Raw genomic sequence first — 27,112 nt, 5'->3', positions numbered from 1 at the left:
GGTTACCCTAATCACTTGTCGCATCCAACTCTAAGTTGTGTGTGATCTTCATGCTATTTGTGCATTACATGGATAATTTTAGAACTTAATAATGCATGTTTAAGTTCTGGTTAATGGCTGACAAGCGTGCTTTCACAAACCTCAACATTAAAGCACCAAGTTGACCCTGATTGGACCCACACCCTTCTAGGAAATTGTAAAGTACACCTAGAGCTTTCAAATTCCATTGATTTCATGCAAATTTCTTATCTTTAGGGGTGTGTTTGGCACCAGCTTTGCCAAGTACCTTTGGGTACCCAAAGCCCATTTCCCCAAATATTGGGTGTTTGGGAAAAAAATTTAGACCTACCTTGAAGAAATGCTGGCCTTCCAAAGGCTGAAAGCCCGAGGCAGGTCCTAGGCTGCCTGGGGCTTTCGGCATTTTCGGAAGGCCCGATGCACTGTTCATCTTCCTCTTCGTCGAATTCTCGGATGTCGGCGAGGCAAGGTGGCTACTCGGCGGCGAGGTGGCGATGGGTCGGCGACGGGTTTGAGAGAGGCCGGCAACCGTCGCCGCACCCGGCGACCGTCGCCAACCGGTCGCACGACCCAAATATGGGTCGCGTCGGTTGCCTAGGTCACGGCGAGGTCAATTGCCGCGACCTCCGGTGACCCAGGATCTGGGTTGCGAGAGGTCGCCCAGGTTGCGGCGGAGTCTCGCCGTGACCTCCGGCGATCCACGACCTCGCCGCGACCTGATCTGGGTCGCGGAGGTCGCCGGAGGTCGTGGCGACCTAGGCGACCTAGATCCGGGTCACGAGAGGTCGGCCGGAGGTCACGGTGACCCGGGCGACCCGACCTCGCCGCGACCTCATGGTGACCTTCGCGGCGCGGTGGGTTGCGCGACAGCGTGGCGAGGGTCGCGGCAACCCTCGCCGGATCGCCTACCCTTTGCCGACGCGAAGCCTAGCCAGCGGTAACCGGCAAAGCCTTGGCTGGTGGTCACCGCGAAGCCTTGGCGGCCAACTTTCCTTCTTTTTTAATAATAAAAGTATTTTACAAATTTAATTTACCCAAACACTATTTTGCACAAGTATATTTCACAATGGACTTTCACAAATAAATTTACCAAACACACTTTATATTTTGAAAAACACCCTTGACTCAAAGGCCATTACATTTTCTCAATGACTTTTCCCAAAAGTCTTCCCAAACGCACCCTAGGTCCATTTTCCATTTTTCTAAGCTAGACTAGAATTTATACTTTAGATTAAATTCGGACCCCTATTTTTCCTTGTTTAGACAGACATTTACCATTTTTGTACCAATTTTTGGTAGGGATTATTGAGTCGATCCCTTAATAAAGTTTGTTTATTACCTTGTTGTGGAAAAACATTTTAGACCTCATTTGGTAGGTTAAATCTTGGCTATAATGACTTGGTGTCCTGCTGGTTAGTAATTTTCTGATGCATTGTTGCCTATTCTCTTATTTTTGCAAAATCATGCTTAGCCCTTTTAAGAAAAAAAAATCATGAAAATTGTTCCATATTTATTTTATGCTCGATTTATTTCGTAAAAAATGAATTATTTGAAAAATATTTTCTTAGAAATAATCGCTTGTATAACTCAAAAAATGCACGAATGAAAATATTGTTATCATTTTCAGAATTGTTTATAACTAAATTATTATAGTAATAAGAACATTTTTCATTAACAAATTATTTCAATCAATGCAATTGATTATTTTTAGGAAAATATTTTTAAATAATTTATTTGTTGCTAAATAAAAGGAGCCTCATGAACAAAATAAATAAAGCCTGTGATGGTGAAAATTTCCATTACTTCTGTTGTCTAGTTAGATTTTCAAGATACATGTATTCTACTTTACAAATGATATCTAAAGACATTTTCAAGTTTCAATGCCTCTGATCAGAGCTTCGGCGGCCCCAGAGGGGGTTGCTGCAAGGGCTTCCTCGGCTTTAAATGATGGGCCCATTTTTGGGCCCATTTCTTCACTATTGAACCAAGGCCATCTCTTCATGTGGGCCTTTCTGGCCTTTGCTCTTGTATGTATCATTATTGGGCTTCTATAGCTTTGTGTATTCTATGCTGTTTTTGGGCCTTTGAATATTGTGTAGTTGGCCAATATGAATATAATCTTCTCTTTTGCAGATAAAACAGTAGGGAGGGAAAGGGCAACCAGCGTTAACAACCCCCTTCTAAGCATTACCAGGAGGGCCTCATATTCTCAATGGAATGTTTGGGTGGGGCCATAAATATTTCGTACAATTTGCGACCGAAAATTTTAGGTTGGTGAGCCCATTATCGCAAGTTCACCAAGATGTTAATAGTCATGACATCTCTCCACATGATATATATTGGGAACTAGGCAATGTAGTCCGAGCCGTTCACTAATTCGCTCGGGAAGTGAATTAAACTCATAAAAGACAGATAACCCCCTTTACCACTAGGTCAACCACCTAATGGTCAATGAAATTAAACATGGGTTGTTAAAAAATGACGTAGGAAATTTCAGTGCAGTGATTTCAAAGCCAATCTCTGCCAACTTCCAGTCAAAACAAGGTTATATAACCTACTTTCCTAGGACTTCTTTATATCTCACTCGAGATTAAGATCCTGACAGCTACTTGATTCGAAATTTCAATGCTTTTGTTTGGGAAAATGAACAGAGGAAAATCAAAAGCAGGGACCAGCGTTTGGTAAACCGATTTATTACCTTCGCTTTGCATCAGACAACCCAAGCTATAAACATCATACAACAATCCACTTTTCATAGATTGGTCTGTGACCGTACAAGAAGGGAGAAACTTTTCAATGTCAAATGCAGAGAAGATTTCATTAAGTTTTGCATTTGGGAAACCTCATCAAACTGTGAAAATGAATTCCGTTTGAGGGTTCGGTCTCAAGACACAACATAATGAGAAGCTGCTATAACTCATGATCTGTGTCATGAAACTGATGCATCTCCCGAATTCTTATTTCCATCTATAACCAGTCTTGTTTCGAAAGTTCTGGCATGCAGTGCAAAGTTTACACAAGCAGCATGGCTCGAGAATTGGATCAGTTGTCACCATTTCTTTTCAATTTCTTTTCCTAATTTTATGATCTGACTATGTGGACAGAAGGAGAAAAATGGAGAATCACCTCTTACTCTAACTTGAGGACTTCTTCCACCACAACCGAAGAAAGTTCCTGATCTGTCTTGGACGATGCTGATTCCTAAAGCAGAGTAACCGTTGCATCATCTGTGTCTTCCTGTGGTAATTTCGACTCAACAATATGACCAACTGGATTATCATCTGAGGGCAATCCTTTTTGTGCTTCAAATCTGACCCATTTCTTATCTCTGGCATGAATCAACAGAGGGTATAATAAGAGACCCACCAAAATAACAGTTCCGCTCACTAAGAATGTCTTTGCAGAAGCCAGGCACATGACGAGCACAAGCAGCAGGGTTGGAGGCACACAGAGCATTGTCACCCCAAATGTCTGCAATGGTACCCTGTATGGTCGATGAAGGTCCGGCTTCTTTATCCTTAATCTTATGAAAGCAGCAAACTCAAGGATCATGCCGATGGCGTAGAGGAAATTCAGGAATTCCAGGATTTCTTGGAAAGTCATCCATGACAAGAACACAACACCAGTAGCCGAGCATAGGATGCTAATGGTTGGTGTCCCATACTTAGACCTGGAAAATGCATTCAAGGAGCAAAAATATTGACGGAGAGGTACAACCAGAAGTTCACAATTTTAACCAAGAGAAAAGAAGGCAACATCAAGCAATTCAGAACTTCACTTTTGTTTTTACTCAGATTCTGGAAATGAAGTTACAGGAGTTGCATTAAACATTGGGAAAACTCTCATGTTGACATAGAATCTAGGAGCACAATGCTTCAAACAATTTAGTCAGTCTAGCAGCTCATATTCATCAGGAAATTAATATAACATCAACTCTTTCAGAGCTTATATTCTAGAGGTTCTGCAGCAATATTTGATATTATAGTTAATTGTTGTAAGAATTATCTTTCCTTGCAAGATTTAAATTCTACATTGTTATTCATAAGAACATACAACAGCAGAAAAACGCAGAAAACATTATCACATGAAAGAACATGGAAATATATCCGCTATCAACCTTCTAATGATCCGATTCTTTACACCCAAAAACAAAAAGTAACCACTTCTAGACAGGTCATTCATGTTGCTGATGTCTGAGAATTTTCATGCCCCTTAAACAAAAGATACTAATAAAGTGTTCAGAAAAAAGAGAACAGGCTTTGACGCAGTTATTGCTGGAATCTTGACAAAAATTTTCTCTCATACTTAGGCAGGCAACTATATGTAATTGATGTCCTACTTGTTGCTTTATGAAACAATCATGATTTAACCATAGAAAGCACAAAGTTAAGATGGAAAGAAACTTTTCAATAGTGGCACAGGAACTATGATAATAGGCAAAAGGATGCATCATGCTTTCAGCCTTACATTGAGGCAAAAAGCTAAGCAAACGTGCCAAATGCACTACTCCATCAAAACCTGTGATTCCTATTAGATCATGTAGCTTCAGAGGATTATTTTCAAGCATTGTAGCTACAATTTGGCATGAACTTCTTCAATTTACACTGACCAGATGCGGCAGTTACCAAATGCTGAAAAGGTACACCTGACGAACTAGCTCACCTTTGAGCGAATATGGTTGGAAGCAGGCCCATCTCACTCATTCCAAGTAGTTGAAAAGCATCACTGCTCATTTCTGCTTCAAATAACCCCATATTGGACATCGCAGCAGCCACTTGTATCCACCACCTGAGCCAAGCACCCCCGATCAAGAAGCCCACTTGGGCAAAATAACCATCACTCCAATCGCTTGCCGGAGTATTCAATGCCCCTGTGCCGGCCAAAAGTGGAATCAAATATGAACACATGACCAAAACTACTGCTCCGAAAAGCGCCTTCGGAAATGTCTTGCTCGGGTTTTCGACCTCACCAGCCAATGTGCTCGCCTTATCCCAATAATTCAAGTTCCAAAACATACTATTGAAGTACCCCCTCCAATCTACCTTGCTAAAATCTACCGCTACCCATTTCGCAGGCCGTATCCGAGGAATCGACAGGATACCCATGACAGCAAATGGCAAAAGTGAAAAAGCCGCAAGGGTAACCGCAGAAAACCCGACTATATGCAGGCCTCGGTAATTCAAATATGTCAACGAGGCCGTAATCCCCAGAAGAGCCGGGACTCGGGCGATCAACCGATTGAAGATCGGGAACGAATGCTTCAAGTAATCGAGGAACAACACGGGGTAGAGCGCATTGTCCATGACCCCGCTGAACCATTTCCAGAACCCCTCCTGGAAGCCCCAGAAGGGCCCGAAAGCCGACGAGATCCACAACACGTAGCCACCATTTTCCGGGAAGCTGGTGGCGAGCTCGGCAGTGACCAGAGCTTCAGGGACGCTCCAGAACAGCGGGAAGATCAAGAAACCGAGCAGGGACAGGAGAGGGCCGCCCCCAGATTTCACCGAGTCCTCGACACCGAACGGGCCCCCGGAGACCTCATAGAAGATGAGCGCAATCAGGGGGAGCAGGGTCAATTTCGGGCTGGTCTTCGCAGGCTTCTGGCAATCACTGGACATGCCGCCCTCTTCTTCTTCACCCATCAAAAGGGCAGGGAAGAGGGGGGGCAGAAACCAATCTACAGAGTTGACCAACCCAGCAAGAACGCTCAGAAGGGGAAGAATCCCAAGAGAAAATCCCTTCGTTTCGGAACGCAGACACCAAAAACATGGGAAAGATCGAACTGGGTGTTGCAGAGCGATTTACCTGTCTCCAGGAACCGCGGATGCGGGCGGCCAGGTCTCGGCGTACGGCTCAGATTCTTCCGCTCGAACTGATGAGAGGGAATCACGTCAGTGCACGGGAGAATCCCATCTTATATTCTCGGTCATCGAAGATAGCTCACGCTTTTGGGAGTTGGACGCTGACAATTCTGTCATTGCGGAAGTCATATCTAGGAAATATCAGGTAGAGCTCAGCGCCACGTGTGGCCCGGGCCCACCGTAAGTGATAACCTTCCTTTTCTTCTCCCTCTTTTCTTGCCACACGGCGGAGACAACCCCGCCACCGCCGCCTCCATGTCCACCTCGTCCGTTGTCTCCGCCGTCCGACGAAACCACGCTGAACGACACCGTGTATTTGTCTCCATCCGTCTCTCGACTTGCTCTATCTCGCCCTCTCCGCCGCCTGACGAACCACGCCTCCGCCCTTGGGTCCAAGAACGAACGCAAGGCCCCTCCCCCGGTCGTTTGTGACGCTTCGAAAGGTGACCCTCTCAAGGTCTCTCGTGGCACCAATGTTGTCGCCTCTTGAACCCTCACCAGATCCGGCGAGAGCCGTGACACCTCATCGATGTCGTTGCCTCCCAAAGCCTCGTCAGATCCGGCAAAGGACAACCCTTGCCCTAGCCATGAGGACAAGCCCTCACCGAATCCGACAAAAGCGACGCTTGCCGACCACAGGTGAGGGCCACAACACTGCCCCTACTGTTATAAACAAATGAGAGAGGGGGATTGCAAAAGATGGGCTCGACATGTGTGACTCGCCGAATGGACTTGTGTAGGGCAATATTTTCTCGTGGGTCCGACAAAAACAAGAATGGCCTTGTAGCGCCTTCGGAAAGCTCCGTCAGTGTTTGCCACGTTATTTGATATTCCTCGCGTGGACTTCCCGTCCAAAACATCACTTCCTCCTTCGCCATAGTCTCATATGTTAATTTTGGCTAATAAGAAAATCCTTGTTTGGTTGGGCAATTATTTTTCTGAAAAATAACAATGGATTTGGGTCAGGCGAGGTGAGGCTAAAGATAGCATTCCTCGGAAGGATGAGCGGTTTTAAGATTGAATCAACTCTAGAATCTAGAATCTATATGTATTGAATGGTTTACTAGATTTTGAATTTAGAACAAATCCTTTCCATTTCGGATGTTGGTCAGGGAATCGGCTGATTTATTGTTCTTTTTTTTTTTAAAAGAAAAATTATTGGAAGGACAAACTTATTCTTTTAAGGTGCTTGTCCATCAATATATAATATTTTGAACAGCAATACTTAACGACAAAACTACGAGAAGTAAAACATTGGTAAAATGAAATGAACAATATAAAATTTAAACATGAATGATGTAACTTCATTTTGTAGCAACCTGAATTTTCATAATTTATTTTTGATTAAATAAATCGGGTTTTTTATCAACGCACCGATAAATAGTCTTTTTTCTAAATCGATCACTCACAAGATAACTGAACTATCTTGGGAAGCAATTAAAGAATCTAAATGCAATGGACTTGAGAATTCGATTAGAGATCGGCTACTCGATTATGCTCATCTACCGAGATCATTACGGCACAGTTAAAAAAATCGATCAGGGATCAAAGATAAGTCGATTTGACTGAAATGAGTAGTTAAACGTGAGTGATCTCACTAAATCGCAAAATTTTCATCGACCAAAGACTAATTTGATTTTTCTGTTGTTTTGGTACCCTGTGTCCGTATTTGAATTCTCAAGATTTTAACAACAAATAAGAGTTGCCAATGGCTCAAAAAAATCGATCACGGGTCATTCGCACTAAAAATTTATGAAAACTACCATGTAACCTAGGCTTATGTTAAAAACGCGACGGATTGAAATTAACCGCGAATTTGAACCCGATTTCAAAATTGAAAGTTTTATCATGTCACGATATATTTTAAGAACGTCGACTCATTCTCCGAAGAATTTTCAGAGATTCCAAAATTTTTACGGAAAATCTTTTCGAATGTCGTAGAAAATAACGAAAATTCGGATGGGCTCATTTGAAGGAAATTTGGATTTCCAAGCTAGGCTATGTGCTAATGAGAACTTATAGAAATTTTGTGGACTTTTTCTTCATCGAAATTGGATCTTAATTTGGGAAATTGTTGAACAAATTGAAGACAAAAAATTGTGAAATTCGGAATTGGAAAAGGGCAGCAATTTTGGACTTCAAAATTAAGTTTATTTGTGAAGATTATTGCAAGAAAGTATTAGAGATCAAGTAAGATAAGATTAAGGATGATTGGGGGACCAAACAATTAATTCTTGAGATATGTTTAGTTGACTTCTTGTACCATCTTTTGTCCCCTCGTCCGTTCCCCTTCATCTTCGCACACCGCCCTTTCTCTCTACCCCTTCTGCCTCCATTTCCTGCTTTGCTTTTCTTTCTTCCTGATTTTCCCTGCGAAGCTGCCCATCAACCATCAAAATTGCTCCATCATTTCTTCTCTGCCGCCTGCCTCTCCATCACGTTTTGTTCCCCCACGCCGGTCAACAATCAAGTTTCTCTTCTTCCTCGTTTGACCGAAGCCTCCACGTGCGTCCAGCAAATCAACCGAAGCTGCCAACGTCACCTCAACCGTTCAACCATCAACAAACGAAGCCCTTTCCCCCTCTTGACCGAAGCCAGCCCGTTTGCTCCACGTCTCTGCACATCTACCCAGCCAACTCCACGATTTCTTCTTGCAGCTGACCGTTGAATTTCCCTCAAACCCTCTCTCTCGCTGACTCGTATCCGAGCGTCCTCCAGCAGGCTCACGCCGGCTGCCATGCCTGAAGCAGCGTTCCCCTGCAGCAACGCACGAAGCCCAGCAAAGAAGTCAGGTCAGCCCAAGTTTTCAGCCCAGTTCGGTCTTCTCTTCAGCCCTTGAAGCCCAGCGAAATTCCAGTCCAGCTGGGCCCATAAGCCTTGCAGCAGCCCAGCAATTTGAAGCCTAAGAGACCAGCGAAGCCCATCTTCAGCAGCCCAGTTTTGAAACCAGCGAATTCAGCTCATCAATTAAGTTCACTTGAGGCCCGATAAGCAGGCCCAAGCCCGCGACCAGCAGCCCTGTAGAAGCCCAAGGCCGAAGCTCAGCCTTGCTGAGCTGTGTTGGGCTGGTTCCAAGCCTGGTCCAAGAACAATGGTGTCGTTGCGAGCCCAAATTTGGCCGCCGTCACCCTGTCGTCGCGGTGTTCCAGTCTTCATTTTGCACAAGTGAGTTTTACTCACTAAACCCCACTTAGTAGGCTAATGATGCTTAGGGATTGTTTAGATTTAATTAAGTGTGATTAGGTGGATAAATTAGAGTAGAGCAATTAAATTAGTGACTTATCAATGCATGTTAGGCAAATGGTTAATGACATTAGCGAGTAGATGCACTTTATTATTTATTGAACGAACTTTGGAATTTTTCTAAGTCCGTTTCAGCTTCTAATTAGGCATTACGGATCTAAATTAGATTTATTGCTATTTATTTAATTTTTTCATAATTAATTATTTTTTAAATTTTCTGGAAATTAGCTGGGATGACCCGGAATAGCCTTGTAGTGCCTTCGAAAGCTCCGTCGGTGTTTGACACGTTATTTGATATTCCTCGCGTGGACTTCCCATCCAATACATCACTTCCTCCTTCGTCCTAGTCTCATATGTTAATTTTGGCTAATAAGAAAATCCTTGTTTGGTTGGCCAATTATTTTTCTGAAAAACAACAATGGATTTGGGTCAGGTGAGGTAAGGCTAAGGATAGCATTCCTTGTAAGGGTGAGCAGTTTCAAGATTGAATCAACTCTAAAATCTAGAATCTATATGTATAAGATGGTTTACCAGATTTTGGAATTTAAAACAAATCCTTCCATTTCGGATGTTGGTCAAGGAATCAGCCGATTCATTTATTGTTCTTCATTAAAAAAAAAAAAAATTTATTGGGAGGACAAACTTTTTCTTTTAGGTGCTTGCCCATCAATATATAATATTTTGATACTTAGCAAAAAAAAAAACTGCGAGAAGTAAAACATTGGTAAAATGAAATAAACAATATACAGTTAAAAACATGAATGATGTAACTTCATTCCCTCTTATCCTTAAAATATTGGTTCAAATTCTATCCACTTAAAAACAAGCACAAATAAAAAAAACATAGTTAAAATTGATTTGGCCTAGGGTCGTTCCGCCGGATCGGTTTAACACCCTAACCTTAGAATCGAACTACATAGTATTAGTTCCTAATTTTGGAGATCAATAATCGAACCATTTTCATTTAGAATAAATTGCACATTGCCAATTCGATCCGGTTCCAAGGTCCACCTAAATAGGTGCTCACACTCTAATTCTTTGTCACCACCACTTGGGAAGATTTGCTGCCACCCCATGCCTTGTGCCGGGCAAGGCAGTCCACCGGTTCCCATCCCCAAGAGGCATTACCCGACATGGGGCAAGATATCTCACTTATCACCTTCAAATTGATCTTGAATTGAAGCGATCGGGCTTATGTCAAAAATGAATCTAGGCCTAATATCCAAATTGGACCAAGATTTATGAAATAAACCATAATCATGAATGGGTCAATTTGAATTTTGTCGATTAAAGCTTAATTACTTAACTTTCTTATGCTTGAGAGGATAAAATCCTTTAAATTGATGAGTTCTTATGTGAATTTCTCAAAATAAATTTCAAATTTGGACTTATCTTAATAAATAAGTAAGAAACAATCATCTGTTCGTAAGTTGTGAATGATCGATTTTGGTCCCCTAATTACAGCTCAAAATGGAAATTCCCATTTTGACTCTATAAATCGCAAAATTGAATGCACAAGCAGATATAAAATAGTCCTTAAACCAAATGTTGAAGAAGGAACTATATTTAATTATGACTAAAATAAAATTAATTTGATTTTTAGCTAATTTAAGACCCGAAACCAAAAAAATTGGAAAACAAGGTTCTTAATCAATTTTCGTAAATTTTTTGACAAAAATTCAAATTGGCATTAAAAGAAATATATTTATGCATTTTTTATTTTTTCAATTTTTTTTTGGTCAAAGGTTTGACCAAAAGTCAACCATTTAGTTGACTTTTCTTAAAATGTTGATTTTTTTGTCAAATCTTTGAGTTTTTGAGAAATTGACTTAAAAAAGTGAAATTAAAGCTAAATAGAATCTTTTTGGGTAAAAATTTAATTTTTTACCCGATGTTGACTTTTGGTCAAAGGATTATTAACCAACAAGTCAACTCAAAAGTTAGCCGTTTGACTTTTCGGGTTTTTTTTTTATAAAATAACTTTGAAATTGCTTAAAGCGAAAATGCAAAAGAAAGCAATGAAAGAAATGAAAGAAATGAAAAATGACACTTTTTGATCAAGAAATAGCTCTCTCGTGATCGAAATCCAAATCTCGATTTTTTTAACTCTTTTTTGACATGTCGACTAAAAATAAAGTATTAACATTCTCATGATCTTGTGATGAGGTTGCCTCCTTTTTTGTGCTCTTAGATTCAATCGAGCTTAGTCTCCAACGACTGCGGGCTCACAGTTAAGCATGACATTAAGAGTTAGTCTTCGTGACCTCACGGTGAGGTTGCTTTCCAGCACACATGCGCAAAGGGAGGGAAGGAGAGAGAGCAATGAAGAAAACCGTGCAAATAAGCAAATTCATCAAATTTTACGTGGTTGCATGGTGGAAATAGGCAGAATAGAACTCCATACATCCGCTTTCTATGATATTCAAATATAAGTATAGGTGTAATTATTAAAAATACACATAATAGGTATGGGTAGGCAAACTTTTAGGGAGATAATCGTGTCAATTTGCTAGCACTGCCTTTGCATGATGATTTTCTCTACTAGTGAAAGAGTTCCAAGATAAAATGAGAAAACTGATTTAGCTACATACTTGTCCTCCTCTATTTGGTTTCATAACGCCTCTTGATTGAGTATAATTTCTTGATCGCCTGGGTCATGTCCATCCGATCCGGCAGTGATTCCATCGAACATGCGACTCCAACTTCAAATACAGAGATTATGCAATCTCTGATCCTAATCTCTTGTTGTTGATCACCAGCTTCACTCCAAAGCCTTGGGTCTACGATGTCCATCACTTGATCCGGAAGAGCCATTCGGACAAAACTATGAAGGTTAAGACAATGCCCAAAGGCCTCTTCAGTGGGTCTCTTCGCAGTGAACATCTCCAATAATAGAATGCCATAACTGTATGCATCCCCAAGTGTGGAAACTTGGTGTCCTATGCCATACTCTGAAAATTTCATCAAGACAATAAATAGGAATGAATTGACACTTTTTCTTGAAGCTCTTTGTATCATAAAAATTCCTAAATCACATGGGATTTTGCTTGATGTCTATTTGCAAGAGCTTGTCAAGGACAATTGTGAGGGCTCGCACTAGCTGCGCCTCACTCACTTTGCGATCCAGTTCGTTGTGTATGGCAAAGGGCAAGGGATCCTCTGCCGGAACATGGTAGAGGGTCCCAAAACTTTCTACTAATTGACCTTTGTTTAGTTTATTGGCTATGCCAGCGCCTGTTGTATGCTAAGTGATAAAAATTGTTACAAAAGTCGGAATGCATCAACCGTGGAGAAATAAGATCTCAGGATTTACAAAGTGCACCAAATATCAGTCAATAATATTTGAGCTCTTCTTTCTCCAAGTGCACCCAAAGTTGTCACATGTTGACTAAACAAATTGCTAAACATCAAGAGTGACTTTGTCCCCAGTTGGGTACGGATGAACACAGAAAAAGAAGAAAAAATATGTAATGAAGGCCGCGGGGAAATTATTTAATGAACTTAGTGCATGTATCAACTAAATTTGAACCATCGTTTTTTACTGGACACACATGGAATCCACACGAGGCTCATTATTTTCAAAATCTGAAATAAGTTTTATTCCTATACCACACTGTTTCTTTTCTGCGGGACAGGAGATGAAAATACCTAGAAGAACCAGCGAAAAAAAGAACACAACAGGGACAAAAGAAGAGACTTGGAGTGATTTGTTGATGATGATGGATTTATACCAGTAAAATGCATAAATTTGTCTTGTGACGTAAAACGCCTAAACATATATTATAAATGTAGAATTATAGGTCAAGTCAACAGGAAAGGGTCCACGGTAAGGGGTCAATTACTTATTGTCAAACCTTAAGTCATGGCATACCAAAAGAGAACCACTAGTCCTCATCAATTTCTCATACCGTAATTGGGTCTACCACAATATTTGTTATAGTCCGTTCTACCATGAAGATGATATAAGATAAAATACGAATTATGGAAAAAAAATGCGAATGTGACATGATAGGATATGTTTAATTTGTTTATTGGCATGAATTTACAAGTTTCGACCAAATATATTTCTACTCATTGATAAAAATTCAGATGGCTTATTCTCATCTTAATTTCAAATACAATAAGAAAATGCTACTATTAATCGTTTCGCACACAAGGATATGTATTTTATTTTCCTGCTGAAGCTATTAATAGGGCGAAGGGGAAATTGTGTCGTGGGAAAGAGGTGTCAGAACATACTAACCATAATATAACATCAAGGATCATGTTCTTTTAAACTTTTGACACTATCTCGTATTAACGTCATAATCAACGGAAAACTAATCAAGAAAATATGACAAATTCATACCAGGAGGCACATAGCCAATGGATCCTCTAACTAATGTTGAAGTTGAGCTGCCCTGGGAACGAACCCCTACAGCTTCGGTAGACACCATGGAAATGATCTTTGCAAGCCCAAAATCTCCAACTCGAGCCACCATGTCATTGTCCAAAAGCACATTACTTGGCTTCAGATCTCCGTGAAGGATTGTTAAAGAACAACTCTTGTGGACATATTCGATCGCATTAGCTATGTCGATGGCGATATTTAACCTCTGTACTAGTCTTAGATTTCTCGATTCACCTTGCTTATCATCTTGTCCTATAGTCCTAGGGTGTAGCCACTCCTCCAAACTCCCATTAGCCATGAACTCGTATATTAGAGCTTTAAAGTCATTGCCACGAAAGTCCACGCCTGAACAAACACTTAGTATCCTCACGAGGTTTCGGTGTCTAATGGTACCTAGAGTTTGGCATTCGGAGACAAAGCTCCTTGAAGCACCTTTTTGCATTAAATTGAGCACCTTCACTGCCACCGTGGCACCACAATCTAGAATACCCTTATAAACAGTGCCATATCTCCCTTTACCAATCAAATTGGTCTCGGAGAATCTATCAGTAGCTCTCAAAAGTTCTTCATAAGAAACCCTCAAGAATTGGTGCCCAAAGGATGATGACGTCCAGGCATCGGTTCTCATCTGCTTCTTTTTGTAGTAATAGAAGATAGATAGGAACAACAAAGCTAAACATAACAAACTGACGGCTACCACAGATATCACTATGGCCTTGGTTGTAGAAGACTTGTTAGAGCTTGGTAATTCACAAAGAGGAAGCTTCAGACTTGGAGCACCTCCACATAGTTCCCTATTTCCAGAAACCGATACAGCACTTGCATTAAGAAAGACACCACGCTCCGGAACTTGTCCTTCTAGTTGATTGAAGGACAAATTCAAGTACTCGAGCTGTGAGAGCTCTGTGAGAAAGCTCGGGATTGGACCAGAAAAATTATTATTGGAAAGATCCAAGTGTTCTAGACCCCGTAATGGAAGTAAAGCTTGGGGGATTTGACCATGGAAAGAATTATCTTCTAAGTGAAGCCGTTCCAATCTCAAGCACCCACCGATGGAGGCTGGAATTAAGCCGGTCAATCTATTGTAAGATAGATCTAACTCGGCGAGATTTATTAAAGAGCCAACTTGCAATGGAAGAGATCCACTTAAATTATTATGTGCTAAACTGAAGAGGACCGACAAGGAAGAAAGATCCATGATTTTGAGTGGAACTGAGCCAATTAGGCTGTTGTTCGAAAGATCGAGCCCATTTAGTTGCTTGCAGTTGCTGAGACTTTGTGGTATGTAGCCTTTGAAATTGTTGGAGTGAAGGTCAAGGAGATATAAGGACGTCATATTACCAATTGAAGATGGTATCTCTCTTGTAAACATGTTTTCGTACAAAAAAAATTGCTGCAAGCTATGAAGTGCTCCGACGGACTCAGGAAGGCGACTAGTAAGAAAGTTATCAGATAAATCCAACAAAATCAAGTTGCAGAGATTTTCTAGAGCTGAAGGAATAGTTCCTTGGATCCGATTGTTTGACAAATATACTCGCTTAATGCTAGTGGAGAGATTGGAGATAGATCTTGGGAAGGATCCATGAATCATGTTTGAGCTCAGCGCGAGAATTTCTAGGTTGGAACAGTTACCTAAAGAGGAAATAAAACTTAAGTCACCCTCCAACTGATTAACAGCCAATGAAATTATTTTAAGGCCCTTTAGCCTTCCCAGATTTTTCGATATTGGCCCATGGAAACTGTTGTTGTAAATTTCAAAAAACCAAAGATTTGAGGCATTTGTTAACGATGATGGAATCGTCCCAGTGAACAAGTTATTGGCTGCGCTGAGGTAACTGAGAGAAGGAAGAGTGGTGCCGATATCAGAGGGAAAGCTTCCCCACAATTGGTTCCAACCAACAAAGATGATACAAAGGGAGGAGATGTTAAAAATCCCTGGTGGAATCTCACCGGTTAGTTCGTTGCTACATACTTGGAAGAAAATCAACCTCTTGAGTCTGGACAATTCTTCAGGTATTTCTCCACGCAATCCGTTGACTCCAAGGTTGAGCTTTTGTAGCTGGGAGAGGTTTCCGATCGATGGAGGAATAGGACCTACAAGATTGTTCCTGGACAAGGTCAAGTTTTTAAGCCTTGGTAAAGTACCAATATCGGAATGAATTCCCCCCACAAGTTGGTTGCCAAAGAAATTCAGGGTCTCAAGGTTCAAGCAATGGGAAAGATTGGAGGGTATTGGCCCGCCAAATGAGTTGTTAGTAAGATCAAGATCACGGAGTCGAAGCAAGTTGCCAATTTGTGGTGGGATTTCACCGTGGAAGCTATTGTTCTGCAAAAGCATGACCCTCAAGAAAGAGAGGTTCCCTATGTGAGGAGATAGGAAGCCTCCCAAGCCTTGTGATCTTAGGAATAAAGATGTGACTCTTCCAGGATGCTTTTTGCTACACAAAACACCTTGCCACTCACAATGATGGGTAGAATCATTCCAAGAGCTCAAGACTCCAAATGGGTCTTCGTGTATCGCGTTTTTGAAGGAAGCTAATGCGAGCCAATCCGTTTGGTTTTGCAAGCATGCTCCGGGGATTGTGATTGAGCTCCACCACCACAAGAGGGCGGAGTTGAGAATAACAAACAGTTGTTTTCCCATCTCCTCTCGTAACTAACTCTCTATCTTGGCTGTATTTAACACCTCTGTCCTGTGCACAATTCAATTATTGACTAATATTTAAAAAAAAAGTAAGAATTTCATAAGAAGGGTCTTGTAAGCTAAGTAGATGCTACCGACACTGACACGTAACACAACACGACACGACACGCTACACGTCATTTCTAAAAAAATAGAAAATTCCGACAAGTTGGAACACGTTGTATATTAAATATATATTTATATATATAATAATAAATTATCATTTTTATGATTATTTCAATTAAATTAATTTGAATCAAATTCATAAATAAATAAATAAAAGTTAATTAACTATTTATTAATATCATTCATTGTTCAATTTGACAAATTCAACTCTATTTCAATAATTCATAAAATTTAGAGAAAAACAAGCAATCTATATTCTAGACTTGCATGTTAGATATGTTGAAAGATGGGAAAAATAACTTAATGGATGAATTGTGTATCATGGCAAGTGGGAGTCAAAAGAGAAGACTAAGTTTTCTTCTTTCTTAATTTATTATTTATATTATTGTGTTTTATTTTTTTACATATATATATTTTGATCTTTCATTTATTGAATTATTAAAATTGATCTCAATATTGGAATCATGTATCGGAAACTCTTATGTCAGAATTCTAACTCAAGTGTCGAAGAGTATCGAAAAAATTGACCACGTATCGAATTTTCTAACGCATGTCGACCGAGTTTCGGAAAGTGTTTGAGAGTATCAAAAAGTGTTGGATACGTATCGAAATGTCCGATGAGACACGGATGCTATTAGAGAGTGACAGTGCTTTATAGCCTACAAGAGGAGACATGAGGAGGTACCGCGCGAGGTGAAGAGAAATGGTGCAGTGACTCGCTGGCACAGTACAGGAAACGTCTCTCTCTCTCTCTCTCTCTCTCTCTCTAGTCTCTCTAAATGCCTCATTGAATCGAGCAGTCAACGAAAGCAACGTAGGTGGCTGTTTTCACCGCGCACAAAATATCATACGCGGAGTTGAATCGGTCAGCGGCGACTTCAAGCTCTCCTCCGACGGAGGTGGCGGTCAGAATTCGCCCGCATGATGCGAGAGTGCGAAGAAGATAAAAACGTGCGGATGGGTCCACCGTGAGAATCGCAGGTCCCTGCAGCATCATAATCGCCCCATTTCCCATGGTCGCGGTTGCGGAAATTTAATGCGCTCCCATCTTGCTTCTCTTCCCCTCGCCGTGAGTTTTGTTTCTACAGTTTACGGCCATTTCGATTTGTGCGGTCCCGTGGCTGTTTTGGCATGTGAATGCTGAGTCAATCCTTGGAGCTTTGACCTTGGCTTACTCATTGGTATCTACCCTCCTTGTATGAGGGGTGATCGATCCCGAGAACGGACCTGTTTCCATTGATATGGATAACTAAACCTGTTTTTCTGAGTGGCCTAATTTGGTTCAAGGGTAGAATCGAACCAGTTGCACAGTCCTAACTAGCATTAGATCATCAGTAACGTCGGATGCCAAAGTAGTCGTATAAGTCATATTTCTTATATATGGTAATTTTTAGGAATAATAGCACACATGGTCGCCAATTTTGAGTCCAATGGGCAACGTGGTCCTCGAATTTTTAATTTGTGTAATGTAATTTCTAAACTTTGACCAAAAGTGCAATGTCCTCCTAAATTTTTATTTGTTAAATGCGGTTCCTCAACTATTTGCTGAGGGTGATGAAGTGATGGTCTACCTCCACAAGGAACGCTTTCCAGTTGGTACATATAACAAGCTGAAGCAAGAAAGTTGGTCCCTGTCGAATCATGAAGAAAATCAATGACAATGCCTATGTTGTTGATCTTCCTGGTGACCTCAACATCTTCCCCACATTCAACGTAGCGGACCTATTTGAGTATCATCCTCCAGATACTCCTCTTTATCCTAATCATAACTCGGGTCGAATTCTTTTGAAGTTGAGAAAACTAATGTAGAACAACATGCAAATGCCTTTATGGAAACATTAGAGCGTCATAAGAGCAGGCGGTCCCACAAATCAAAGAGGATTGCATAATCTTCGATATTACAAATGTTACAATATTTGATTCACGTGTTTTTCTTAATTTGTTATTAGATTTCAGATTTTCTGGTTTATTAATATTTTTTTTTTAATTTTGTTATTAGATTTCAATTATTTAGTTATTTTCTAGATGGTGACCTTCTTATAAATAGACGCTTCAAATATTGTAATCCGCACTTCTTTATTCAAAGTAAACACTATCTTTTGAAATTCTTGTCAAGCATGACTTTCTCTATGTCAGTGAGGGTGATTGATGGGGCGAGGAGTAGGTGGTGGCGTGAGGGAAGGGGAGGGGGAGAGAGAGAGCAGGGGAAGAACATGGATGGAGGTGATTGATGGGGGCAAGGGAGAAGGTGGTGGTGTGGGGGAAGGGAAGGGGGAGAGAGAGGGAGAGAGAGAGGAGAGTAGGGAAGAAACTGAGGGGCGGGGGAGTAGGGATGGGGTGGGGTGATTGATGGGGGCAGGGAGCAAGTGGTGGCGTGGGGGAAGGGGAGGGGGAGAGAGAGAGGGGAGAAGGGGAAGAAACCGAGGGGGATTTTGGGGGTGGCGTGGGGAACAAGGGGAGAGAGAAATGAGGAGGGGGTGGTAAAGTTATTTTTGTTATAAAAAAAAAATAAACGAGTTAAAAAGTGATTTCAAAAAATAAAAATATTAAATGTTAAATAATTGTAAATTTAATTATTATATAAAATCATAAATTTATTTAAATAAAGTTGATTCTATTCTTTTGTTAGTCATTCATAATTTTTGTTAATATTAAAAACATATTCCCAAATATGAATATGCATTAATTATGAATATGTTTTTTCAAATTTTCTATGAATAGATTTATTAATATTATTAGTGTAAATTTATTGTAAGTTCTTTTTTTTATTTGTGAATTTAAATCAAATTAATTAAAAATAAAAATATTTATTTAATATATAATGTGTCACAACGTGTCGGATTTCTCTATTTTTGAAAAATAACGTGTTGGCGTGTCGTATCGCGTGTCAGTGCTACTTAGACAACAGGACGTGAGGATAAACATTGGTGATGGCGACTGATCAAGTAAACAAATAATAAAATGTAGAAAACTGTCTCTTTCAAGGACTTGCTCCCCCAACTACCCTAATTAGATGGCTGACCATGAGTGGTGGAAGAAAGGACATGGAGACTTGGACATTAGGGACCATGAGAGATCAGTTGAATGCTAACTAGAACAAGTAAGACTACACATCAATAAAAAAACAAGTGTTGATGACATAGTTACATACCCCACTGCGCATCATTTCATGAAATAAACTCGAGTGTCTTAGTACATGTAGTGTCATTCATGTATCAACTTTCTTGCTAGTTTTCATTATTACAACAAAAACAAGGAAGGGAAATGTCAAACACACTAAGAAAGTTTCATAAATATGATATAATAAGTGGCATGGGATATTGTCATTAATGATTAAATATGGCTTGTTATTCAGGTATAATCTACAAAGAAGTTGATGGATTAAACGCAGTATCAACACCCCCAACTATTCTTATTTTATATATCTCTCATCTACCCTAATTAAAGCCATCTTATGTATTCTCAAATGTTTGTCTAGTGGTAGTGGATGTAAGGACATGGAGATAGACATTGGTGATGGTGACTAATCAAGTAAATGAATAATAAAATGTAGAAAACTGTATGAACGACTTGTCACATTAAAGGTCTATCCCAACTCTCTCGACCACCCTTGTTAGATGACTGTCCATGAGTGGTGAAAGAAAGGATGGAGACTCGGACATTAGTGATCATTAGAGATGAGTTGAATACTGACTATAACAAGTGGGATTTTACATATCAATATAAAAAAACGTGAGGTATTATGTTTAGCAGTTTTTAATGGCATGGTCTAATTTGAAAAAAAAAAAACAAATTGCATGATCTTTTAGGCTAAGTTACCAGAAAGCCTTCAAAAGGGATTAGCTTCTTTAGAGATATATGGCAAAGATTATCCCTGTTGACCTAGTCGTTTTAGTTTTAGTGCTAAAGTTAACCTTAGGTATATTGAGTGCACGCCTCAAATGTGTCTAAACAACTTCAACCTAGTGAGATTTACCCCCTTCATATACGAACCGATTCAGTCTAGTAATCTAAATAAGTCATTACATGGATAAAAATCCAGTTTCTTGACATTATCGTCTTTTGCAAATATAAAATTAGATTTCCAAGAGTGATTGATTTGGTTTCGAAGAGTAATTCTCTTTTCTAAAAAGTTGGGACACCCCATGTTGATTTCTTGTCTCGGTCAATTCACATGATGATATTGTTTCTCTTGCCTTAAGAAAGAAGCATTAGATTTTGACCGTTGTTTTACACTCCTAGGAAATTGAAAATTAGCGAAGACTCAACATTCCACCAAATCCGTCATGTATGCTGACAACCATTACCTAACCCCCAATAGAAAAAGGAGTCATTCTATACCCCGTCAATTACATAGCAATTCTATGACATTATCGTCTTTTGCAAATATAAAATTAGATTTCCAAGAGTGATTGATTTGGTTTCGAAGAGTAATTCTCTTTTCTAAAAGTTGGGACACCCCATGTTGATTTCTTGTCTCGGTCAATTCACATGATGATATTGTTTCTCTTGCCTTAAGAAAGAAGCATTAGATTTTGACCGTTGTTTTACACTCCTAGGAAATTGAAAATTAGCGAAGACTCAACATTCCACCAAATCCGTCATGTATGCTGACAACCATTACCTAACCCCCAATAGAAAAAGGAGTCATTCTATACCCCGTCAATTACATAGCAATTCTATGACATTATCGTCTTTTGCAAATATAAAATTAGATTTCCAAGAGTGATTGATTTGGTTTCAAGAGTAATTCTCTTTTCTAAAAAGTTGGGACACCCCATGTTGATTTCTTGTCTCGGTCAATTCATATGATGATATTGTTTCTCTTGCCTTAAGAAAGAAGCATTAGATTTTGACCGTTGTTTTACACTCCTAGGAAATTGAAAATTAGCGAAGACTCAACATTCCACAAATGCGTCATGTATGCGACAACCATTACCTAACCCCAATAGAAAAAGGAGTCATTCTATACCCCGTCAATTACATAGCAATTCTATGACATTATCGTCTTTTGCAAATATAAAATTAGATTTCCAAGAGTGATTGATTTGGTTTCGAAGAGTAATTCTCTTTTCTAAAAAGTTGGGACACCCCATGTTGATTTCTTGTCTCGGTCAATTCATATGATGATATTGTTTCTCTTGCCTTAAGAAAGAAGCATTAGATTTTGACCGTTGTTTTACACTCCTAGGAAATTGAAAATTAGCGAAGACTCAACATTCCATCAAATGCGTCATGTATGCGGACGACCATTACCTAACCCCCAATAGAAAAAGGAGTCATTCTATACCCCGTCAATTACATAGCAATTCTATGACAAAAATAAATAAATTATGTAACAATCTGATCGAAAAATTACGTAACAATCGACTAGTCTATGGAACTTCTGTCTAGGCCGAATTAAATAAAAAACCCCTGGCCAACCCCGGACAGCAAACTCCGGTTCCCCAAGGGGACTGGGTCGGTCCTGGAATTCCAGGACCAACACTGCGGGTTGCCTGTTTTATTATATATTATATTATATTATATTATATTATATTATTTATAATTCTCTTATATATTTAAACCTAAGTAAAATGTCTGTTATATTATATTATATTGAAATGTTCTATCAATAGTACTAATACTAATTTCAATTTAAAACTTTTGTTGAGTATTAATTAAGTGTCATTTGTTTTGTTTTCAAGTGTTTAAAAGTTCAAGTGAATTAACAAGATGTAAAGTTATATATTCATGGTTTATATTAAGTATTTTGAACTTTTATGGTTTAATTGTATTTTACTAATGAATTTCAGCTGCACTTTGCTTTTCAATTTGTGTCAAATGGTAGAAGTTTTGAAGAGTAGAGTAGTACCAGTTGCTACGGTGATTTGCTAGTCAAGTGATGTGAAGCTCATTTTTTGGTTGAGTGGACTCTATATGATCAAATGCAGGAAAACGCTTTTGCATATGATGTTATGAATATTAAAGATAAATGATTACAAGAACTTTTCATCTTGTCCCATATCTCGATGAGTGGTTAGACCAGGCCAAATTTCTATTATTGTGTCATCTTAAATTTGCTAAATATATATTGATATTTATAGTTTAGTTGCACAATGGTCATTTGTATTTTTATCGATCGGTCCCGGTTGACCCGAACCGGACCGAACCCATTGGGCCCGGTCTAAAATCACTTTTTTTACATGCTTTACTTTTTCTTTTTCTTTTTTAAGAGTAAAATAGATCGGTCATCGTAAAAATCACTTTTTTTTTTACATGTTTACTTTAACTTAATTATGAATTTATTAAAGTGTTTTTAGTATTAATAATGTATTTTCTATTATTTACGCTTTATATTTAATATTGTAATATATTTTTTTATTAAAAATAGTTTGCCCTGTTTGGGTCATTTGGGGCTCCTCTCAAGCCCAAAGGCGCAGATCTCCCTGGAAAAAAAAAGCGGGGAGTAAAAAATCTCGTGAATTGAGCTGTCACGTGGGCTAAGGATTTTTCAATTGCGCTGATTGCTATTCGTGATAGTGGCCAGGGAAGCTTTCATATTGATACGATAGAATAGCAAATTTCTCAAGCGGCAGATGCACCTATTGGCTTGTATTATAATGTGATTTTGTCAGGAAGGTAGAACCGTTTGTCGTGCAAAATACATGGACTGGTGAATTCTGACCGGGGTAAAGAGGAGAGATGCCTTACTCTTGAATCTATCGAGAGCCTAGAAGGTCTTACCTTAGATGGATTACGTCTATGCCACGAACTGACATTAAAATGTATGAGGATAGAATAAAAAGAGAGGGCAGTGGGGTGTTTGGTGAGTACTTGTGCATTTATGTTTGTAAATGAGTGAAGAGTAAATAAGTGAGTATCATTAAGCTAAATCTTCTTTGGTTGCTATTCATGCTTTGAGATTGTAAAGAATTTCGGTCCTCGTTTAATCGGTGGTAAGTTAGTCATTGTCCATCCTTGCACATGAGTCCTGTATGAAACTAAATCAATACTGAAGTGTGTTTGCCAAATTCGAGTGCAACCATTTTGATTCTGCTGTTCATATGCTCATTGTTGGATCAAACTTGTTATACTCTTCTTGTTGGATTAGACTTGTCATCCTTTTTGGCTAGTGCTTACAATGTTATTGTCACGCCCTGCCCTACTCTTGGCTCGCGACAACCCGCGCCATCACTTTTCACTTAGTTCATTTGCTTGCGACGTCTCAAAATGCGTCGCCAACCTATTCATTTTATCTTTTGATTATACTTAAGCGGAAGCAAAATAAACATCTACTAACCATTAACAAACAATATGGATAGTATAAGGCATACATCAGAACACACTTTTATATATATGCTTCTACCATCAAATATAATCTTTCCTTACATCAAAAGCTTAGCCATTTACATGTTCACGTAGTGGATTCCTTCATACTTGTCCAAGTATCGGTGTTGGGGTTAACCTAGTACCTCTATTTTACGAGAATGAGCTCATAAAGTGGTATCCCCTACGCATCTAGCACGCGTCCATCTCAAAGTACTTTGGCTCGAGCTCGAATAGTCATGATTAAGGCCTAAAAAGGTTAAGCAACGAGAAGTGAGATAAACTTAGTGAGTGAACACCCTAGACCTCGTGTAGAGAAGCCATTCACCTCGAAAACATCCTAAACATGTAGGTTATCCATCGATGGCGGATCAATAGCAAAGCATCTCGTGCTTTGCCCTAATTATAAACATGAATGATCATCTTACCTTCTTAAGCCATCATAACAAAGCACATAAGCAATTCTTATAACACTTTCCATATTCATGAGTTAGACATGAGAGCATGCAACATATTATAATCTAGAACTGCTCATATATCGATCGCAGGTCACACATGTGCTGACTCTAGCATCACTTCTCAAAATATGGGTTCATCACTCATACACTTTACACATGTGGCGTCTCGAGAAACGGATGGCATCCCATACTACCATGTTATTTTTATTCATCCACTTGATCTTGATATTTTAGGTTGGTTGAACTTGAGAATTCACTCATTGAAATTGAATAAGTAAATAGAATTGGATTCGGTTGGATGGTACCAATTAAATTGAGTGCTAATTACCATTTCTTATTGAATTAACCGATCAACTTGCTATCAAACATTTTTTTTCGATACGAGAATTTTCACAAAAAATTTCAATATATTTCACTTTTGTTATTATGAGAATCAATCCTACTACTTCGGGCCTTGGAGTTTCCACACTTGAAAAAAAAAAACCTGGGACGTATCGCTCAAATCATTGGTCTGGTACTAGATTAGCCTTTTCCCCGGGCAAGATGCCAACCCTTGAGACCATGCTTTGAGATTATTACGGCCGCTCAGTGTGACATCCTGGAATTTCAATTCTATTTTCAATTAGATAAATCGGGCCTTTCATCAACGTGTCTATAGTGCTTGTTCATTCCTTAGATAACTAATCATTCTAGAGAGTAGTTAATTTTTAATGCAATAGACTTGGAATTTGACCAAAAATCGACTGCTCAACCGTGTTCATCTGCCGAGATCATTATGGCACAGTAAAGATCGAATAAAGATCATAGATAGGTCGGTTCGACTAAGATATGTGTGGCTAAACATGGGTGATTCCACTAAATTGCAAAATTATTGTCAATTGACACTAGACTAATTTTTTTTTTCAATTGGTACCCTATGTCCGTATTCAAAACCTCGAGATTTTCACGATCATTGAGAGTCACCACTGTATTGAAGAGGTTTATTGTGACTCGAAAAAAATCGACCACATGTCATTTACACTAAAAAAATTTTAAAGCTACCCGGTTGCCTAAGTCACGCTAAAACTGCGCCAGATTAAAATTAACCGCTTTGATTTCAGAAATTGAAAGTTCTATCATGTCACAAATCATTTTAGAAACGTCAACTCATCCTTCGAAAATTTTTCTACAAAACGAGATTTTTGGCGAAAAATCAAGATAGGGCCATTTTTGACCGAAAAATTCATAAGACTGTTTTTTATTGCGAAATTGGGATGCAAGTAGGATCTATTGGCAAGGAAAAATGCCAATTCAATTGAGGACTCGATGGTTGAATTTATGGGAGCCAAATTGATTTAATTCAAGTGAGATTTTGGTTCAATTTGAGGGAAATCTTGTGCAAATTCGTAGCCCCCCCTTGCCTTCAACCTTTGGACCTTCTCAAGAGCTTCTAGAGGAAGCTTTAAGGCTGGAAATTGCAGGGAAAACCAGCTAGCATGATGGGACCAAGTCAATGGGACCAAAGAGGATAGAGGAGACCAAGGTGGCCCCCTCCTTAGCCAACCGGTTCCCCCTCTTTCCTTCCCTCACCGTCGACCACTCCCCTCCATTTTTAGCCCCTAAAGCCTAGCAAAACTAGAAAAACTATAGCCCCTTCTCCCTTGGCCGTTCGAGCAGTTCGCCAAAGCTCGGAGCCACTGTCGTGCCACCCGCATGCCAGCCAAGCCTCCTGCTTGCCTGCACATCTCCAGCCACTCGTTTGACTCCTACTCACAGCTATCCGGAGTCGCCAGACCGATGTACATCGCCGTCATGGTTGCCGAAGCTGCCGTCTGCCCACCTGCACGCCCATCCAAGTTGCTGTGGTCCCCGCTGTCCAGCCTCGCTACTTCAAGCCAACCATCCAGCTCTCTTAGCCTCTGAATAGAAACCAAAGCCGTGGGTCTCCCCTGCACTGTTTGGCCCACTTTGGTGCCCTTTAGGACCTCAAAAGGCACACCCGCTTTGGAGCTTATCGATCCTCTCTGCCTCGCCGTCATTTTGGTTCAATCGATTCATTAATTAAGTGAGTTTAACTCACTAATCCATGCTTAGTAAGTTAATGATGCTTAATGGTTGATTAGTTTAAGTTAAGCTAGGATTAGGTGGTTAGTTAGAACGGATTAGTGATTTAATTAACTGTTATTGCATGTTAGGTGGTTAGATTAGTACAATTAGCAAATAGATAAGCTGTAATATTTATTTAGATAGGTTCGAAAATTTTTCGGGACCGTCTCGGCTTTTAATTAGGCTTTTCTGGCCTAAGTGTGCATTATTGGTATTTAATAATTAATTTTTATTTTTAATTTTTATTTTTGGAAATTATACCGGAATAGTTGGTTACCGAAATTTTGTGCTAATTGCAATGGTGTGATTGATTTATTTATTTGACTGTTATTTTGTGCAATTTGAATATGTATTGCAATTTTGGGGTATTTATCCCAAAATTTTATATTTTCAGTAATTAATTAGAAAATATCGGACATCAGTTTATAACGCCAAAAATGTGTTTAAGGACTATTGAAATGAGTGGAATTTGAAAAGAAAATATTGTATTTTGGCTAAGGCTAATCGTATACCCACACACAATTATTTTTATCAGAAAGGATAAAAATGGTGACATTCTCAGATGGTGAGAACAATATACTATATTAGCCTATGGGCCTTGATATATTAGCTTAGCGAAAAAAGTATACTTTATCAACTTAGAGTAAGCATCATGGGTATACTATATCAACCCGATGGTTTGATATGCCAGCTTAGCGAGAGTAATATACCTCAGCAGCTTCTGGTGAGCATTATTAGTATACTATATCAATTTGATGGTTTGATATGTCAGCTTAGCGAGATCAATATACTATTTATCAATTTAGTGCGATTTATACTATCTATTTTCAACTTAGAGTGAGCAATCCTTAATATGATCGGACTTTATAAATTGTTGTTAGAAAAATTATTTATTTGCCGAGTGATGGTTTTGAATGAAAGACATGGAACCGGACGTCGC

General features: G+C 39.4%; 2 protein-coding genes across 2 annotated transcripts; both read right to left on the bottom strand.

The window, feature by feature from the left end:
- Positions 1-2,751: 2,751 nt before the first annotated feature.
- LOC104453111 (probable polyamine transporter At3g19553) lies at positions 2,752-6,332 on the bottom strand. Its single transcript, XM_010067630.3, has 3 exons — positions 5,824-6,332; positions 4,681-5,695; positions 2,752-3,688 (listed from the first exon to the last, which is right to left on the bottom strand). The coding sequence occupies exons 2-3, from the start codon at positions 5,658-5,660 to the stop codon at positions 3,220-3,222; spliced, it is 1,449 nt and encodes a 482-aa protein (XP_010065932.2). The 5' UTR covers positions 5,661-5,695; positions 5,824-6,332; the 3' UTR covers positions 2,752-3,219.
- A 5,187-nt stretch (positions 6,333-11,519) lies between these two features.
- On the bottom strand, positions 11,520-16,156 carry LOC104455256 (putative receptor-like protein kinase At3g47110). Its single transcript, XM_010070074.3, has 2 exons — positions 13,471-16,156; positions 11,520-12,073 (listed from the first exon to the last, which is right to left on the bottom strand). The coding sequence occupies exons 1-2, from the start codon at positions 16,154-16,156 to the stop codon at positions 11,724-11,726; spliced, it is 3,036 nt and encodes a 1,011-aa protein (XP_010068376.3). The 3' UTR covers positions 11,520-11,723.
- Positions 16,157-27,112: the final 10,956 nt, after the last annotated feature.

The sequence above is a fragment of the Eucalyptus grandis genome, chromosome 7 (assembly GCF_016545825.1).
Source record: "Eucalyptus grandis isolate ANBG69807.140 chromosome 7, ASM1654582v1, whole genome shotgun sequence".
NCBI classification, from domain to species: domain Eukaryota; kingdom Viridiplantae; phylum Streptophyta; class Magnoliopsida; order Myrtales; family Myrtaceae; genus Eucalyptus; species Eucalyptus grandis.
Note: the sequence above shows the minus strand (reverse complement) of the source record. Positions and strands in the feature narration are given on the sequence as shown.

Excerpts from the sequence above, each read along its gene's own strand:
- LOC104453111 (XM_010067630.3), bottom strand. The coding sequence starts at position 5,660 with ATGGGTGAAGAAGAAGAGGGCGGCATGTCCAGTGATTGCCAGAAGCCT. Across the intron at positions 3,689-4,680 it reads CCAACCATATTCGCTCAAAG|GTCTAAGTATGGGACACCAA; the intron begins GTGAGCTAGTTC and ends TGCATTTTCCAG.
- LOC104455256 (XM_010070074.3), bottom strand. The coding sequence starts at position 16,156 with ATGGGAAAACAACTGTTTGTTATTCTCAACTCCGCCCTCTTGTGGTGG. Across the intron at positions 12,074-13,470 it reads CATTGGCTATGTGCCTCCTG|AGTATGGCATAGGACACCAA; the intron begins GTATGAATTTGT and ends TGAAATTTTCAG.